The sequence below is a fragment of the Chelonoidis abingdonii genome, chromosome 2 (genome assembly GCF_003597395.2).
Source record: "Chelonoidis abingdonii isolate Lonesome George chromosome 2, CheloAbing_2.0, whole genome shotgun sequence".
NCBI classification, from domain to species: Eukaryota; Metazoa; Chordata; order Testudines; family Testudinidae; genus Chelonoidis; species Chelonoidis abingdonii.
The window spans coordinates 141,860,131-141,878,323 of record NC_133770.1 but is presented as its reverse complement, the minus strand read 5'-3'; the positions used below and the strand labels follow the sequence as shown (position 1 = coordinate 141,878,323).

The window sequence follows — 18,193 nt, the reverse complement described above, 5'->3', positions numbered from 1 at the left end:
TTTGTGACGATTGAAGGTGCCCAAGGTATCAGGAGTTAGGGGTATTAAATCCAGTGTTTGGCCCTATTCCCACTTGTTGGGGCAATTACATTGGGCTAAATAGATCCCTTCTGTAACTCCACTGATTTCAGCAACATTATAGTACGGTGTGAATGTGGATCTTTCCCTTGCCTTCTGCACCTTCATTTAGACAGATTATTTTTCTTTCTTCCTGTCCTAAACTACTGAGTAGTTTTGCTGGTTCTGTTAAGTAACTGCCATGTTCCATTTGGAAGATGAATGTAGTGTGTGTCTGCGTATGTGTGTATAGATTGTCAAAGACTTTGAGATTCCTCTAGGTAAAAGGTTCTGTAAGGTAGTTAATCAATTAAAACTAATAAATGGGGAAAGCGGGGAAGGTTCAAAAGTGCTCAGTGTTGGCCTAATCTTGTTCTGCTTCGATTCAGTGGTAAAACTCCCTCTAAAATCAGGGAAAAAAGAGTTAGGGCAATGCTGAGTGCTTTTGGAAATCCCTCACCAAGAGAGTAATATTTCTCTATTTATCCTATTATTTCAGTACTTTACATTTGTAAGAAAAAGGCTCCAGACTTATGCAGTGATTCCAGCCCAGCTGTGACTGATGCTGTTAGGGGACTCGATCAGTATGTGCTACTGCAGCTGTGATTCTACAGTATACAATGGGTGTTCTTTACTGTTAGAAACAATCATATTTTTGGGAATTAGTTTAAATTTAAATAACATTTATGACTCTTTAAAATTTATCATTTTGGTTGTATTAAAGTATAATGTTAGTTCTACAGTGTCAACAATATGGCAGTATAGTTGCTATGTCATCAACCAAAGGATTTTCTTTCTACCTTATCTGTTATAATGGCGTAACTGAAGTAGCCAACATATAGGTAAACTAATATTGCTTGGGGATCTCCAGTCTCCTGGAGTTGATGTCCTCTTCTGAAATCCATTAATCAAAGAAATTGTGTGTGGCCATAGAAAAACATCCACCAGTAGCAGGTGTGTTGAAATCAACCAAAACTGGTGTGCAACACGTGCCTGTGTGTGTGTGTGTGTGTGTAATTATATAAAAATTATACGCACACACATTTGTTTACATGAACAGTTAGGTTCTGTTTATGAAGGAAATTCATTGCCAATAAAGCATGAGAGAATAAATGGGGTCTCGGGAATGGGGTCCTGGTCCATAACTAGGGTTCTTCTGTTCTACAATAATACAAACAAGAATAGTAATACTATGTACCTAACTTTAAGTGTGTGAGTAGTTCCATTGAGCTTGAAGTTCTTTAAGTATCTTACTAACTCAGGGCCTATGTGAGGTTATCCCATGAAAGGCAGTCACGCCATTTTGTCTCCTTTCAGTGTTTTCACAGACATACTGAGTTCTCCTTGCCCCACCGGCCAAATGTCAGTGAAATATTGTTAGTGGAAAGGTAATGCATATTGTGCACTAGGGTCAGTGGATTTTTCCAGAACTGAAATTCTGGAATAGTCATTTATTTTCCTGTGGTAGGTTGCATGGTGCTGCTGAAATAGTAGTTCAGATTTTAAATAAATAACATTGATTTAATACTGCACTTTGCATAAAAGTGCAAATTCTTCTTGTGCTTTTATCAGCAAAGTGATTCAGGAAATGTAAACTGGGAAAATCAGTGGTACTAGGAAGGAAACATGGAGCAGACAAAATGGCTAGAGACACTAAAAGTGGCATAATACATAAAGCAATGTAAACAAATTGTAAAAATGTCCACTAAATTTGGTTGCCCCTTTCTTGAGTGTCTAGCCTGACATACACATGGAAGCTTGATTTTTACAAAAGCTGAGCACCCACAACTTGAATTTGAAGTCAGTGGGAGCTAAGAATATTTGGCATGTGAAATCCTGGTCCCACTGAAGTGAATGGAAACTTTGTCACTGACTTGCAGTGAGGGCAGAGTTTCAACCAGCATTTCTGAAAAACTGACCCCCTAGATGTCTCAAGTTGGACATCCAAAATGGAGACACCCAGAATTGGAGGTCTCTTCCGGAAATGTATATCTTTCTTGTTAACCAGAGCAAGCTACATTATTAGGTTAGTACTGCTGGTGTGTGTGTGAAAGACCTGTTAAATTATCTTTCTTTGAAATGTTGCAAAGTGTGTAATTTCTGACTGGAAAACGCCTCAAGTTGTAGCTCCTCCACTGGTCTGAGTGTGAGGTGGTAGTCGGGAAGAATGGAAGGCAAACATGGTTTCTTGGGCAGGATTTTTTTGTTTATTCTTAAAAAAATAAAAAAATAAAAAAATTGTAACTTGACCCAATTAAAGTTGCATCATTTCTCTCTCTCAGACTTAGCATTTATAGGCAAGTTGTTGTATGGTGCATAAACTAGAAATCTCTGTATGGCTCTGACATGTATGACTGCTCCATTTCCCTTGCTGCGCATGAAAACAAAAACACTTAGGCTGATTAGTGAATATAGCTTAAAGAATATTCATCACTAGCCTAAATTTAAAGCAGCTTGAAAATATAGTGTAAATAAATCAACTGTAATTAACAGTGTAAACATGTAAATGAATGGCATTTGATGTGGATCCAAAAACAAATACATATAACATACAATATAGTACAACATTTTAATTACTGTGTAAACAAAACATTGTAACAGTCAGTGTCATTAATATGGACTCTCAATAGGTCACGTACGTGTTGTTTTCTGCAGGTAGCTTGTATGCTCACAATTGTCCATTCTTTGAACAATTAACTTTGGACTTTGCTGGCTTTGCAGAAGGTTGGTCTATCTGTTAGTAAATTCAAATATAGTGTTTGACTAATTTTGTCATTTGTAGAACATATATTTCCCATACAAAGGAAATAAGAGCTGGAATTTTTATCCTGACAGCACATAGGTAAGAAAGTATGGCCATATTTATATTTCATAGTAAAATATGCTAGATAATCCCCACCCCGAACCTCTTAAAGTGATCTGCAGATGTGCAATTTACAAACCAAGAGGTAAAACCAATAATAAAAGCTGTTTTGGAAATGACAGTGGTCTAAGTGACTAAGTACTAAATCTTATTGGTAATAGGCCATTCCCCCTCTCCCCTTTTTTTCTTGGCACTCTGGGGAAATGTGTTTGCTGGTTATAGAAATGATTTTGATGGCCCTCTTCTATGAATGCTATTCTAAACATTTTTATAATCTCATTTAACTGAAATAAAAAAGCGTTAGGCTCTAATCCAGTGAGTAGTATCTGTAACACAAATGTATGTTTCATTGTTTTATTTTGCCATAGAATAACAGATTGGCAGTGTGTCAAATTGCATATTAGGGAGCTTTATAGTAACAAAGTTATCAGTTGTTTTTCAATTAAAAAGAAGTTTGGAACAATGAGCGATAGCATGTGCATTCACCAGATCCCTTCCTCATATGAGCCAGTTGTTTGAATACTAACATGAGGCTGGCCAATAGCATGTGATGGTGATATCCCAACCGATACAAAGAAGAAACAGGCAGTTTCTAGTTATCAGCATTTATTCATAACTGTGCAGAAGACATTTGGAATAAAGCAGTTTGTACTTCTGCTTTTTTCCTCCTTCAGGGGAAAATGTTGCTTTTATGGACATGCACAAAAACCCTTCACTTCAACCTGTGGTAGTTTCTTTCTCTCATCAAAGTGAAGTGAGCACCCATGGTCTTGAAATTGTTCTTATGAATGGAGTTGCCAAAGATATTGACCGACACCAAACCACTGTTCCCCAGTCTCATCTAAAAATGATGCAAACCTAAAAGGGAAAAATTTCATTATGAGTAAAAAGTTACAGTGAAAATGTACCTAAAGAATTTAAATGAAGCTTACCTTTGGTAAGATTTATTTAAAAAGCTCTTGATTCTGAGGTAGAAAGAGGTGTCTGTTTTCTTACCAAATATAGTCCAGTGAGATTTCCGTGTCGCTACCCAGTACATGTCTTGGGCTATTGTATAAGGTCTAAACCGTGGGTACTCAATGTGGGGGCGGGGAGGGGGGATCAAGACACATGCCCTTGGGATCACAAACTAGTTTCAGAAGGTTGGGTACATCCACCTTTTCTTTATGGCTAGATGTAAATGGCGTACGTTTTGTCCAGAATTTTTTTTTAAATTTCTGTTTTAACATGGGGGCATGGGATGGAAAATTTTGAGAAATATCCTGAATAAACAAAACAGAGGTGCTGCATCCTAAAGCATGTAAGTCAGTTCCACTTAGTAAATGATTTTGAATGCATGTGAATGGGTTACAACAAATTTACAAGTTGTATCTTTATTTTTCACACCTTTTAAATCTGATTCCAAGCCATTACTTGCTCTGTGTGCCAAATTTTGCCTTGTAATCCAGAAATATTCACAATGAGCAATTTAAATGACAGGCTGAAATTTTCCTCCTCCCCTTATGAGAAAACGATTTGAACACAGAAGTAAAAGAGTAAATGTGTGGGTAAATATTTGTTTTGGCAAACCTTGCAGGTCTGTGTTTGTAAGTCAGACAGTATCCTTACAGAGGAAATGACAAATTCTGCGAAAGTGCATGGACCTGATTTACCACAGTGGATTACTCCAACTGCACATGGGCATGACTCCGGTTGATTTCAGCAGAATCACGCTAACCTAAAACTAGGGTAATGCAATGGTGAATCAGGCTGCACAGTGGTATTTATGTAACATAATTTGTGCTCAAACAGCTTTTTTCACAGCAGTGTTCTCAAATCACTTTCCTGACATTAAGCCTCACAACACTCCTGTAACTTAGGTATTATTCTCGCTATGCAGAGGTACGAAGCTAAAGTAGAAAGGATAATGACATGATCAAGGACATGCACGCAGTCAGTTGCGGACGAGTCCATGCTGTCAATTCTAACCACTTTACTGTCACTCTCTGTATATATGTTATGTCTTAGTTATGTATAGATATGGCCAGATTGTGTAATTTATTCACTGGGGTACTGCTAAATTTCCCACAGGGAAAAACTTCAGGAGTCTGTCTGTGTTGGGAGGCATAATTCATTCACTGGGGTACTGCTAAATTTCCCACAGGGGAAACTTCAGGAGTCTGTCTGTGTTGGGAGGCATAATCCCTCCCAGAGTTTTAGCCGGTGCAGGGGAAATATGTTTACGGCCTCGTCCTTCAGGGAGTTTGCTCCTTTCTTTGTGATGGCCAGTTTGCAGGCCCAACATTGTTCCTGGGAAAAGGTTTATGGACCTTTCTTGCTCCCCTTGTGGTAGTTTGGACCTCTGGTGACAGAGAGAGAAAAGTCCCTTTACTCGAGTGGGTAAAGAGACTGCAATTATGAATGGCCTATAGTGGGAAAGACACTTAGTGCTCCTCTTTTTCCAGTGTCCTTGCACAGGGGCCAGCACAATCCAGGTCTGTGCGTTTGTCTACTCTGGCTCTGCGTACATGCAGTTTAAAGCAAACAAAAACATGAATGTTAAAACGCCACTTAGTGAATTGGAGAAAACAGCCATGCTTCCTAGGCAGCAGCTGTCTGCTAATAACTGAATTGACTGTGCTGACAAGCAGCTGCAAGTGTCAGTTTTATCTTTTGAGCTACTGCTGTCTTCATATCACACTGTCAACAGTGAAGACTGTTTCGATCCGAAGGGTATGGATCTGTCTGAAAACAATAAGCATGTATCTGAGCAAGCATGGGCTGGCTTTGTGGGGTAGTTGTGTTGGCAGAACCTGTTCTTACTGATGGTGACAAATGTATTTATAGCAATAATGTGTCAGTAGTTAACATAAAAAGGCCTTTGTCCTTTGCATTTGGAGTGCTCCCATTTGTAGTAATGATGAGAAATATTGCTTGATGACAAGCCTGTTTCCTTGTAAGTTGTGTCATCGCTCTTGAATCAGAATGAGCATTACACTGATCTATAGGAGAAAAATAACTTTTGTGGGACTACTTTGTACAGACAGATACTTTTTTTACTTACCTTGTCATTGGCTCTTACAGAAATGTTAACAATGGGAGAAAATCCTAAGATAAAATGACTATTGTGCTGCAGTACTAAAGTTGGATAGATCTAAACGTTATGCAGACCACATGACTATCAAACATCCATGGCTGTCCTCAAAGAGGAACAAACCTACCATCCTCCCCTGAAAAGGCAAAACAGAATGTGCTCCCAAGTCATCATTTTAGGGCCTGATCCTGCCAGGGCTAAATGTACTTGAGCGCTTAATTCCTTGTAGGAGAGCCCATAGGGTTGGGCTGTTATTCAGCTTTAGGGCCTGATCTAAAGCTCATTGAAGTCGGTGGGAGTCTTTCCATTGTCTTCAGTGAGGTTTGGATTAGATCTTTAACAATCACTTAGGGCTTGTCTACACTTGAAATGCAACCGAGGCACAGCTGTGCTGCAGCTGCTGAGATACTGCCTACCCCAATGGGAGAGCTTCTCCGTTGGCGTAAGCAATCCGTCTCCCCAAGAGATGGTAGCTAGGCCAACAGAAACGTTCTTCTGGCAACATAGTGCTGTGTTGAGTGGGGTTAGGTCAACCCAGGTTCGTCACTCAAAGGCGTGGATTTTTCACATCCCTGAGCAACATAACTGAATCAACCTAACTTTTTAGTGTAGACCAGCCCCTCCCCCCTACTTCTGCCTTCCTTTGTCACACCTCTTTCCCAGTCCCCCAGTGTAAGGAGAGATTCTGAAATGTCTAAAATACAGTTGACTTAAAGGGTGTGGAAGAGCAGTGCCTTCAGGAAAGGTAGAAAATGAAAGCACAGTGGGGTTGCCAGCTCTGGGAAAACCCTTCACTTGGGCTGTAAATTAAAAACCACTTTGATGTAACTTTATGTACGTTAACCCATAAGGCGTAGGACTTGTTGATTTGGTTCCAGCTAGTTTTGCTAACAATAAAGGGAACATTGTAGTCTAAATATCCCACAATTACTGTTTGAGTAGTAATTGTCAAATATTCACTGGGAAATGATCTTGTTCCATTCTCTTACTTGCCTACTTGGACCAGACCTTTGCTTTGTCTCTTGTTTGGCAAATGTTTCCAAGAAAAATATTTCAGTTGAATAGTTTGTATTTGTTGTCTGTGTACACCCACCTTTTAAAGTCTGAATGTATTTGTTTGTTATAGGGATCACGAGTCTGGTTGCGAGAAAATGGTCAGCATTATCCAAGCACTGTACATTCCTGTGCAGAGGGAGTTGTTGTATTCAGGACAGATTATGGTCAGGTAAGATGCTACTCTTAATCTTTTTTATCACTGTTTAGAAAATAAAGAAGACACCCTATGCTTTAAAAAAAAATTCTACGGGTGATGAACTTTGGGGAATTTGGATATAAAAATGTTGTCGTTTTTAATAGATCTTCCGGTTGTATTGCTGGTGGTTTGGTGTAACTATGTTGGACAAAGCTGAAGAAACATTGTCAACATTTGTGAGGGTTAAAAGTTGATCTTCTTCGCAGAAACAAAAATCCAATCCTTATTGACACCACTTGGAAACTCTGATCTCATACGAGCCATACATTGGTAATCCACAGTTCATATGATACCTATCCAGTAGTTTTGTCTGTCCCCACTGCATCTCACCCTGTTTAATCCATTGTCAGAGATCGAGCTCCAGTTGTATATTCTCCAATCCTACAGCAGGTGAACGCAGAGAATCAGATTTTTGTAAGAGTAGTCAGAATCCCTGAGAAAACATCTTTGCCTTAGCCTGATACTAAAAAGTAACAGCAATAAAACCAAAATGTGTGCTATCATAAGAGATAACCTTTTATATTTTGGGTTGTTTATATTGGGGGACACATTAAGTTGGGTGTCAAGTGTAGCTAAAGCTTTAAATGTCAAGCTCTTGCATGTTCCTTCTTTACTCTCCATTCTTCTGCACCAGTTTGAAATGTTGGCTGTAGTTCTACCCACCCAGCAGATGGAAACATCACACAAATTCATTTCAGTTTGTCCAGTGAATTTTTCGAGTTATTTAGGTTTGACCATTCCTGTTCGATCTATTTGTGTAATGTCGATCCATACCACTTTCCAACCCTTCTGAAATTTTAAGACTAGATCATCAGTTGGTGTAAAATCTGTCACTTTACAAGGACTGATAATCTAATCAGAAAAATGGAAAGACAGGTCACGTTAAAGCACTAACTTTATTTGTGTTTACGGAACAAATTGATTGTTATGTACATCATGTGTACATATGACACATATATTTATTTTTAAAATAAAATGCAGGCTGAGTCTGGTACTAGCTTTCTGGTTTAATCACAAACCCTACCCAGCTTCTAAAAATAACAGCCCAAATTTTCAGTCTTGGGCGTCTAAAGTTGGGCATCTAACAGAGCACTGCAACTCCAACTGGAGGTAATGGAAGCTGCTGGTGCTTGGCACCTCTGAGCCAGTTTTAATCAGTTGTTCTAAAAAGGAATTTGGTGACTGACTTTCACCCCCACAATGAAAAATGTGCCCAGTAGTTATTATTTGAGTATGAACAACTCTTGTGTACACATACTATCTGAAATGTAGTGTTGCTCTCTTTTCAGCATGTACATACTGAACTGCACAGGACTTGAAGCAGGATTCATGCTGATACCTTTGTAAAATGTGAACGATTCCATTTCCTGAGGGACCCCTTACCTGATAGTAAATGGCACCTTCAGTGTTTTAACAGACACTATTTACAGTAGGGTGAAACATAAGATGTTGGCAACAACCAGCGGAACCATTAAGTAGCATTTAATATAAATAATGCAGCCTACAACTTGATTGGCTAGCATATTTTTAGTGGAATAAAGTAACTTTTAGTAGGACAGTGAGTAATCCTGGTGTTTTTAGAAGGATGCTTTGGGGTTTAGCAGCACCACACTGGTTGACGTTAAGGATGTTGCACAAATAAATTCTCTTGCACCTTTTGAAAGTTTCCCCTTGATGCATTAACCACTTGTGTGCTGTGTAATGTAACAAATATATGGCTTAAAACAGATTACCAGTGTTGCCTGTCATACAGTACCTGGCAGTCACCTTTTGAAGTGCTGACAATCCAATGAGACACTAGAACTTTAAAGGAATACTGCTGCATGGGAAGTCACACGGGTGTAGGACTGAGATTTTCAATAGAGTTAATGTCCAATTGAAATTTTATGTGTTTGGTAACTAATTCCTGGGCTCTTTAGGAAATTTCAAGCATGACACTTATGTCTATCAGCAAATTGATTATGGAAGTGTTAAGATCTTTACTGAGCGCAGAACTATGTTTGACCCCATATCTGCTGCCAGAACTTGCAGGTATTGCCCCACACTCAGTTTTCAATTGTACATTCAGTCATTTGAGTGGAATGTGAAGATGTAATCAGGGAAACATTAGGAAGACATGTTTCCTGGGGTTGCTCTTGCACCGTTGTTCATTCAAGAGACTCATGTTATCTTAACTTTAGCATGCTCAACAGGGAATCTTTTTCTGTTTGGACTTGAGATCATTGTCACTTTATACTACTGCAATGGACAATTTGCTATAGCTAAGCAGAAGACAGTGTTTCATTTTTCTTCTTCTTTCTTTCCATACTATTCTGAGCACTGGAAACTTATTTTTTAGATGACTCTATGGCACTTAATTGTTCTTTGAAGGAATGCTAATCAAAGTGAATGCTGCTAAATACAAACACCCTTGCACAATGTCTGATATGACATTAAGATGACAGTAAATTACACATCAGGAGCCCTCATGGAAAATGGAGTGCACCACTATTTCTTGATCACGAAAAATTCAGATAGCATTAAACTAGTCATTTAAAATAAAGCTGTTTTATTATGATTGAAATACTGTGGTAGCACCACCCTGCTGCTGCTGTGGTACTTTGTGCATATGCATGGAGACAGTTTGAAACTAGTAGCAGCTGGTAGTTTAACTGTAATATGTAGTCCTGGCCATCCCCAAGCATCTGCCCACCCAGTTATTCCCGGGGTCCACTTTTGGGGACTCCCCTTTTATCACCTTCTTTCTTAATTCTCGGTGGAAAGAAATGAGAGAGTGTGTTGCTTCTTCATGTTGCACTGAAAGCAGCTGGTGGATGAACTTCCAAAGTGGTTTAAAGACTAGGTTGAAGCAGAGATTTTTGTCCTGTCTAGAATGAGCTAAAAATTGTGATAAGGGGCAGTTCTAAATTTTATCTTCTTTTCTTTATAAGCTTCTATGAGGTCTGGGTGCCTTCCAGAGTGGGAGAAACTTCACTGTGATTGTTGTTTTTGTATCAGACTCTTTCCTCTGTTTTGACCTGAGTAATGCTAATGTGCGTATAGTAGTTGACGCTATGCATAATATTTTGTAAGGTGCATGGAACATCTATGTATGGTTCTATATAGTGTTCGTGTGTCTCTGTGTGTATTACACATACAGAGTATGAGACTTATTCTTCCCTTGGATCCCCATCAGATTTCAAAGAGTGCATTAAACTCACTGAATCATTTTTATACTTGTGAGTACTTTCATATGCTCTTTTGGGGATAAAATATGATATTTTCTCCTTTTAAAAAGCCTTTATTTATTTAATGATAAAACAGGCATTTCCTCATCTCCACGTTCTATAAATTTTAATGGAGTTGTGTGAGCTTATAAAATACTCAACTGAATGAAGTAAAACCCTAAAAGCACTGCTGTCACTGTAAGCGCCACTTGAAATGGGTGCATTGCGCACACTCAATAAAGAATATGAGTGGCTCCATCTATCAAGATGCCACAAGAGACCTCAAGCAGCTGTTGAAGTTAGGAAAGGGTCCATCTATCCTTTTGCACTTCTTCAGATAGTATGGATTTCACTCTTACTATTATTTTTACTTTGTTTTACACACAGTGTCTAAAAGCTCTCCCGAAGATTAGGGCCCCATTGTGCTAGAAGCTGTGCGTAGCCATAGTATGAAATTAGTCTCTGCCCCAAAGAGGTTAAATCGAAATAGGTAAGTCAAAGGGTGGGAGAAAGGTGAACCCAGATCTCTTGAGTCCCAGTTTAGTGCTTTAACCACAAGACCATCCTTCCTGTCCTAATCAAGATCTTTTTCCAGCGCTTACATGTCAAAGGGCTGGTCCATGTTTAAAGTGCCCAGAACTTTGTACAAGCTATATAACAGCATACTGGGGATTCAGTTTTTAGGCATCTGTTCTTGTTTGCAGAAGTTTTATATAATGGATTTGAGATGGATACCTAGCAGTCTTTCTGAACAATCCCATGAAAAATATAATTTCTGTAACATCCCTTTCCTTTCCCTTCCAGAAGACCTTGCCTGTAAGTTTAACAAGACTTGACACAATGGGGGGACACAACTTGTTTTGGTATGAAGAAACTTGCACAGAGAGTTAAGCTGAATTGATTGCCACAAACTGATTAACGTCTGTGACATTGAAATTGCAGAATGCTTAATTACATACTCCTGTAGTTGACTGAGAGCAACTTTTAAATCAAAATGCATTCTAAATGGAAGCAGCTGAGATATAATATTCCTAAAATATAGGTTCTTTAAAAACACAGATGGTAAATATCACTAGCAAAGACCTTGTCAGTCAGAACAACTTTCTTTGAATTTGCTTTACAAAGAAGTAATTCATGGTACAGTACTATATCAGCAAACAGGACATAGCTTAGTATCTCGGCCTCAAATAAGAGCACCTGTAAATGGTTTGGTCTGCATTTTCTAGACGTTTAACTTAACGTGGCTCTGCTGGAGTATTTATGCACAGCAAGAATGGGAAGACTACATATGTTCTGTGTTAAGCACAACTCAGATATGTTTTCCACAGGGGTTTGCACCTTCCTTTTTTCCTCTTCACTCTGGGGGCTGGGAGAGTTTCTCATGATGAGCTCATTCAGGAAGGTTAGAGCTGGACTTTACCTGAGAATATGCTCAAGGCAGTGATGTTCCTACAGTGAAGTTGCTGTGTGATATATACATCCATCCAACTAGACAACATTTAAATTATTTAAAACAAATCCCCAGTGTTACAACAAGCATCCTGAGTCTTATTTTTATATAAACACTCTGTCCTATGCCTCATGTCATCTATTCTTGCATCATAATTTAGGCCCCTATTCTGCAAACCTGTACTACTGGGTGTAGTGTTAATATGATGAGTTGTCCCTTTGGGTCAGATTCTGCTACCCACACTCTGTGTGGCATACTCAACTGTATAGGTAGACCCACTGAAATCATTTGAACAAAATTCTTCTTTGCCTTGATGCCTACAAAAAACTTGTGGTTAAGCTGTTAGTGGACAGAGATCATTGTCTATCATGTTTACCAATATTGTCTCATTGTTTACCTGTACTCTGCCATTTGCTGGGTCCGTCTGTTGTCTCCCACTGAGATCGTAAGCCCATTGGGGCAGGGACTGTCTTTTTGTTCTGTGTTTCTACAGAGAGGTCCTGGTCCATGACTAGGGTTCCTAGGTGCTATGGTGATAGTACTGCTACTAATAATGAATAATTAAGAATGAAAATATTGAAGGCAATTGGACTGGTCATCAGTAAATGCTATAGTCTACGTTAAGAGTTTGTAGACTCATCCCAAAATTCTGAATTCTTCAGATCAGGGATTGTACATTAGTTCGCTTTTTAAAGTTCTATGCGCTCCTATGAAGCTACATACAAATAAATGCTCAGTAATAATCCCCAAACCATATTTTATTATAACTTCTCGGTTGAACTTGTGTCACTACTGAAGCATGCCCACCAAAAGTGTCTGCTTTCTAACACTCCCTCATGGTGTTCCTTGCATTTTCAAACTTGCTTAGAAAATATGCAGGGATACTTAGGTGACTATTTTTTTTTCTGAAAGCAGCTTTTGGAGTTAAACTTTGCATAAACACTGAATGATTATCACTTGTAAGAATTTTTCCAGGATGCTTTCAGTTTAAAAAACTCAATAAAATTTGCAGGACTATTGGCTTACACTATTGTAGTTTTACAGCATCTTTCAAATAGCAGATATACACTCTCCCTGGGCTAGATTTCAGATTCAGTGGCTTAATTTTGGGAAATTAGATTCCATCTGTCTAAACACTGTGAAGTTAGGACTAATTCTTTAGTTAGTGGATATTGGGCTCTGCTATAATAATTCTGGTAATGGTTCTTGGGTATACTTGCAAAACCTACTGCTGCGGTTATTGGGACCTTGGTTTCCCAGAAGAAAGATAGGGCAATATTGGTGATGGAGGCAGGGAAAGCACTAAAACTCAGATAGTGTTTTTTAGTACCCTGGTTTTATCTTGTGTTGAGTAATGTATAAATCTTTGTGCAGGATGTCAAAGTTCAGTGTCTTTTGCTCCAAGCATCTGTAAACACCCTTGTAAACAGAGCTAATGACATGTTAACTGAGCGACTTCTGGAGATGCATACTTGTGTAAAGATGGGTTAGAGCAGGGGTTCTCAAACCTCATTGCACTAGGACCCCCTTGTGACAACAAAAATTACTATACAATCCCAGGAGGGGGGACCAAAGCCTGAGCCCACCCGAGCCCTGCTGCCCTGGGTGCGGGGGGGAGGCAAAGCCTGTACCCCACTGCTCCAGATACAGGGACTGAAGCTGAAGCCCAGAGCTTCACCCTCAGGCAGGGGGCCTGTAACCTGAGCCCCAGCGCCCCAGGCTTAAGCCCTAGAGCTTCGGCTTCAGCCCCAGGCCCCAGCAAGTCTAAGCCAGCCCTGGCAACCCCATTAAAATGGAGTCATGACCCACTTTGGGGTTCCGACCCACAGTTTGAGAACTGCTGGGTTAGAGCATGTCTTCCCCCAGTCAGCAAGTGATTGGCCAGTTTTTGTGCAAATATTGTGATGTTCTAGAAACAGCTTCTGTCATAAACAGATAGCTAAGGGTTAATGTTTCTTTTACCTGTAAAGGGTTAACAAAGGGAACCAAACACTTGACCAGAGGACCAATCAGGAAACCGGATTTTTAAAAGCTCAGGGAGGGAATGTTTGGGTGTGTGTCCCTTTGTCTGTGTCTTTTGTCTGTCTCTCGGCTATGAGAGGGATCTTTCTATCTTCAAGCTTCTAATCTTCAGTTTCCAAGTTGTGAGTACAAAGGTAGAAAAACAATAGGCTTTTATTGTTTTTTTGTATTTACATGTGTGTAGTTGCTGGGATGTTTAAATTGTATTTCTTTTTGAATAAGGCTGTTTATTCATATTTTTCTTTTAAGCAATTGACCCTGTATATTGTTACCTTGATACAGAGACCATTTTTATGTCTTTTCTTTCTTTTTATATAAAGCTTTTCTTTTTAAAACCTGTTGGATTTTCTTTTCTAAGTGAGGCTCTAGGGGATAGAAATCCCTGTGCCAGGATTACGGTCTCTCTCAGGGAAAGACTGGGAGGGGGAAAAAGAAGGAGGGGGGAAGGTAAATTGCCCTCTCTGTTTTGTAATTCAAGGAGTTTAAGTACAGTAATCTTCCAGGATAACCCACGGAGGGGAAGCCTGGGGAGGAAGTAAAGAGAAGACAAGGGGAGGGGGGTTATTTCCCTTTGTGGTAAGACTCAGGGCATCTGAGTCTTGGGGTCCCCCAGGGAAGGTTTTGGGGAGACCAGAGTGAGCCAAACACTGGAAATTTTTGGCTGGTGGCAGCGCTATCAGATCCAAGCTGGTAATTAAGCTTGGAGGTTTCATGCAGGCACCCACATTTTGGACTCTAAGGTTCAGAATTAGGAATTATGCTTATAATAGCTTCACAGCGTATAAATGCCAAGATGGCAATAAGCTTTTTAGGTCGTTTCTCAGCTTTTGGGTCATGACCCCTAAGGGGTCACCAGAAGTTGTTGGAGTGAAGAGGACTGTGTGCATAGTCTGTCTCTGGTGCGCCTTTGAGGCAGGTTTGTTTAAACCAACTCAGTCCTCAGATGCCAAAAGTACCTCATGGGGACCATTGTGCTGAACGTCATAGTGCCTCCTATCAAGCACCTTGTGAGCTGTTGCAAAAGATTCTGGGATCCATTTAGCACCTCACTAGTTCACACACCTTATAACTGAAACACACAAAAGCTGTCTCTCCACATCAGTACAAAGATTTGATAGAATGCTGTCATGAGGTCTTGTATGACTAAGGCCTTCCATACTGTTACAAATGTATACTTCAGAACACTCTGATATACTAAATCAAGCTAAGTACACTTGCAGAATTAACTAAGTATATTTTCTGATGAATGATTCTTGCCTTTTGAGTACTTTGTTTAATTACTTACTAGTTTGAAAAATTCAGTAGTTTGCAACAGGCCTCGTTAGTGTGTGTTGTGGAGATTCTGGTTTATATAAATGCTAAAAAGAAAAATGAAAACATTCAGCACAGCCATTACTTTAAAGGAAAATGTGATTCCTTTGCTTGCAGTTGAGCTGATATAGCAACTGTCCAGTTATAGCTTTGAAAGGCCAAACCACGTGCTCTGTCACTTGCTTTGCACCAAGTGTGATGTTTTTACACACCAATATTAAGTCCTTGAAAGCTTGTTCAGGGCTAATTTAGTCCATAGTGTTTTTATTTGGCCTTGCTCAAGACTAACCTAGTGTTCAGAAAAACAAACCTTGCTGTGTTTGTTTATATCAAAGGCTGAGTGGAGACATTGCTACTAAGAAGGAGCAGTATTTTTTTCAATTTGTTCCCTCTACTATTTGCTCATTCCATCATACCCTAACGGGCATTTATTGTAAAATGTGTAAAATATCATCTACTGAGGCATACATTGCCTTTTCTTTTCCAAAGGCACAGTCTCTTGGTATTTGTCCCCTTTCACTCACCAAAACACTACCCTTGGTTAGCTGCAGGATGGGAGCATCTGGGAAATAGAGTGTTTAAAATAAAGCTTAAATTGAACAAAGATTATAGGCCAAATTATGCTCTGTTACACCTATGCAACTCCATTAGAGCCACTAGGATTGCAGTTTAGCTCTCTAATTATACCAGTGTAGCCACCCTGTATTTAACGTTGCATGGTCAAAAATGGGAGGGTTTGAAAGAGGTTGAGCCAAAGAGTTATAAAGCACATGAGTAATTCTTAAAAAAATAAAAATGACCACCAGGTCAAACAAATTGTTTTCTTCAAGGGTACTGTTCTCGACTTACTGAGCATTATTAGGTACTATTTGTTGTAACTGCTGAAATTCATTCTTTTGGGATTAGTGTCGCTATCATTTTTGGAAAAATGAATGTTTTAGTGCAGTATGAATTAAAACTTTCCTCTCACCGCTGTGCAACGCAGAAAGTGGTATTTTTAGTCCCCGTGAGATGTCAGTGAGAGCAGTTAATTTCTGAGACACCTACATAGGGTACTTTTTTGTCTTCTAGAAATTCTTGACCTACTATGATCTGTCTTGGCTATGTAAACAGTTAAGATGTCAGTCTTTTCAGTTGCTTTCTGTAAAGAAAATCTAAACCATCTGTGCTTTTATTATGCCTGCACTAAAGAGAGCAAAACTGCTTTTGTTTTAAGATTAAAGCAGATGTACACAGACTGCCATTTTAATTTCTTTTGTAAGGGTTACAATACATTTCAGCTGTTCACAAAAAATGGAAAGGAATTCAGGCTACTTTGTTCGTAAAAATCGAGTATTGTGATGAGTAAGCTTGTCGATTCAATTTTGTAGCGCTGTTTCCAGACTCCTTTGGATGTGGAACTGAGTTTATTGTTCAGTGTTATCAATGCCTTATGAGCATATGGTTTGGTTTAAATAAAATATACATTACTGTGTCAGTTTGCAACAGGGAGATGCTTCATATTGCTCAGCTGGAGTGTTGTACCATTGGGCCAAATTCCGAGGTTCTTATTCAAATCAAAACTCCTGTTGCCTTGTATGGGACTTTGCCTGAGTAAGAACTGAGTGAAAACGTAAGGATCTCTAATGGCTCCATCCTGCAAAATTCTACTTTCAGGAAGACACTGAGGCTACTTGTTTGAGTAAGGACTCCTTACGTGTAGGGGTTTGCAGGTCTGGCCCAAATGTTCTAAAGAAAAATATGTAAGGAAACTAAATTAGTTAAGTCTTTCTTTTTCTTGGGGTCATTTAATTGCATCAACTCTTCAAATAGATAAAAATATATTCCCCCCCTCAGAATAATTTGTCCCAAACATTGTATAATGGCACATTGCAAGCAGCAGTGTTTGAGCCACTACTATAGAATGCTGCTGTTTTGTTTTTGTTTTTTTAAATAAGGATTTATACATGATGGAATACCACTACTGTGTGTGAAACATGGCAGGGGAAGACAACTATAAGAAAAAGAGAGGCTGAAGTTAAGCAAAGAGCTATGTGGCAGGAACTTCACCACCTGTAATCACGTAAGAAGTAACTGCTAGCCTATGAAAAGGAGAGGCCAACAATCCTTTTAACACTTAGGCTTGGGTCTCCAATAATTGGCTGTTGAAAAGAATCTGATAGCAAGTACAAGAAACTAAGAGACACTTATTCCGGTAACATGTAATTTCTACTTGGCTCACTCTGACACTAATGAAGGGTGGCTATGTCTATTTCCTCTGTTTTTGTATTGTCTCTTTTTATGTTGTACATGGTTTCTCAATGTAGCATCACCAAAAAAGATCCAAACTCAAGAACATTAAGAGTCTGCCTCAACTTTTCAGAGGGTAATGTGTGAAGTTGCTGCTTTCTTTTTTCCTTTTTTTTTAACCTCTAGGTTATTGGTTCAAATCCAGCCAAGTGAGTAGTTACAGATTTATTTATTTTTTTTTAAGTCATCTGACAGCTGTTCGGGGCCTATGTGAAATGAGTGATCTCAATCCAGTCCTTAGTGAACAGCTATCCAGGTAGTAAAAAATAAACAAAACAAAAAAAACACCATGGTCACAGCTGGCATTATTTGGCATAATAGTTGCCAGTTTCAGCAAACAGGCCAAGTTGGGAAGTTTGTGATGCTGACACCTTCTCTGTGCCTGGTTTGTGGATTAAAAAAAATGGCTTTAATTTCCACTGTAGGCAATCAGAATGATTTAAAGAGCTGAATTAACTTTACAGTGTTTTAAAAGAAATAAGGAATAAAAAAAAAAGTGGATACTACATGAGATCAACACTCCTTTTCCACACAAAGTAGCTTATTTTGTTTATTTAAATCTTTCCCCTCGGGACTCTCAATGATATTAATATTCATTACGGCTAATGTACAGATTTTTTTTCCTTCAAAAAAAACCTGATGGATTTTGGAAAGAGTAAATCAAATGACT

The 18,193-nt window shown here is 39.0% G+C and overlaps 1 protein-coding gene across 1 annotated transcript in view; it reads left to right on the top strand.

Moving 5' to 3' along the window:
- MYO10 (myosin X) overlaps window positions 1-18,193 on the top strand; it is a 255,360-nt gene that overhangs the window by 41,916 nt on the left and 195,251 nt on the right. The window contains exon 2 of the mRNA XM_032789754.1: window positions 7,120-7,218. Within this exon, the coding sequence (XP_032645645.1) occupies window positions 7,120-7,218 (99 nt within the window). The remainder of the gene's footprint in view (window positions 1-7,119; window positions 7,219-18,193) is intronic.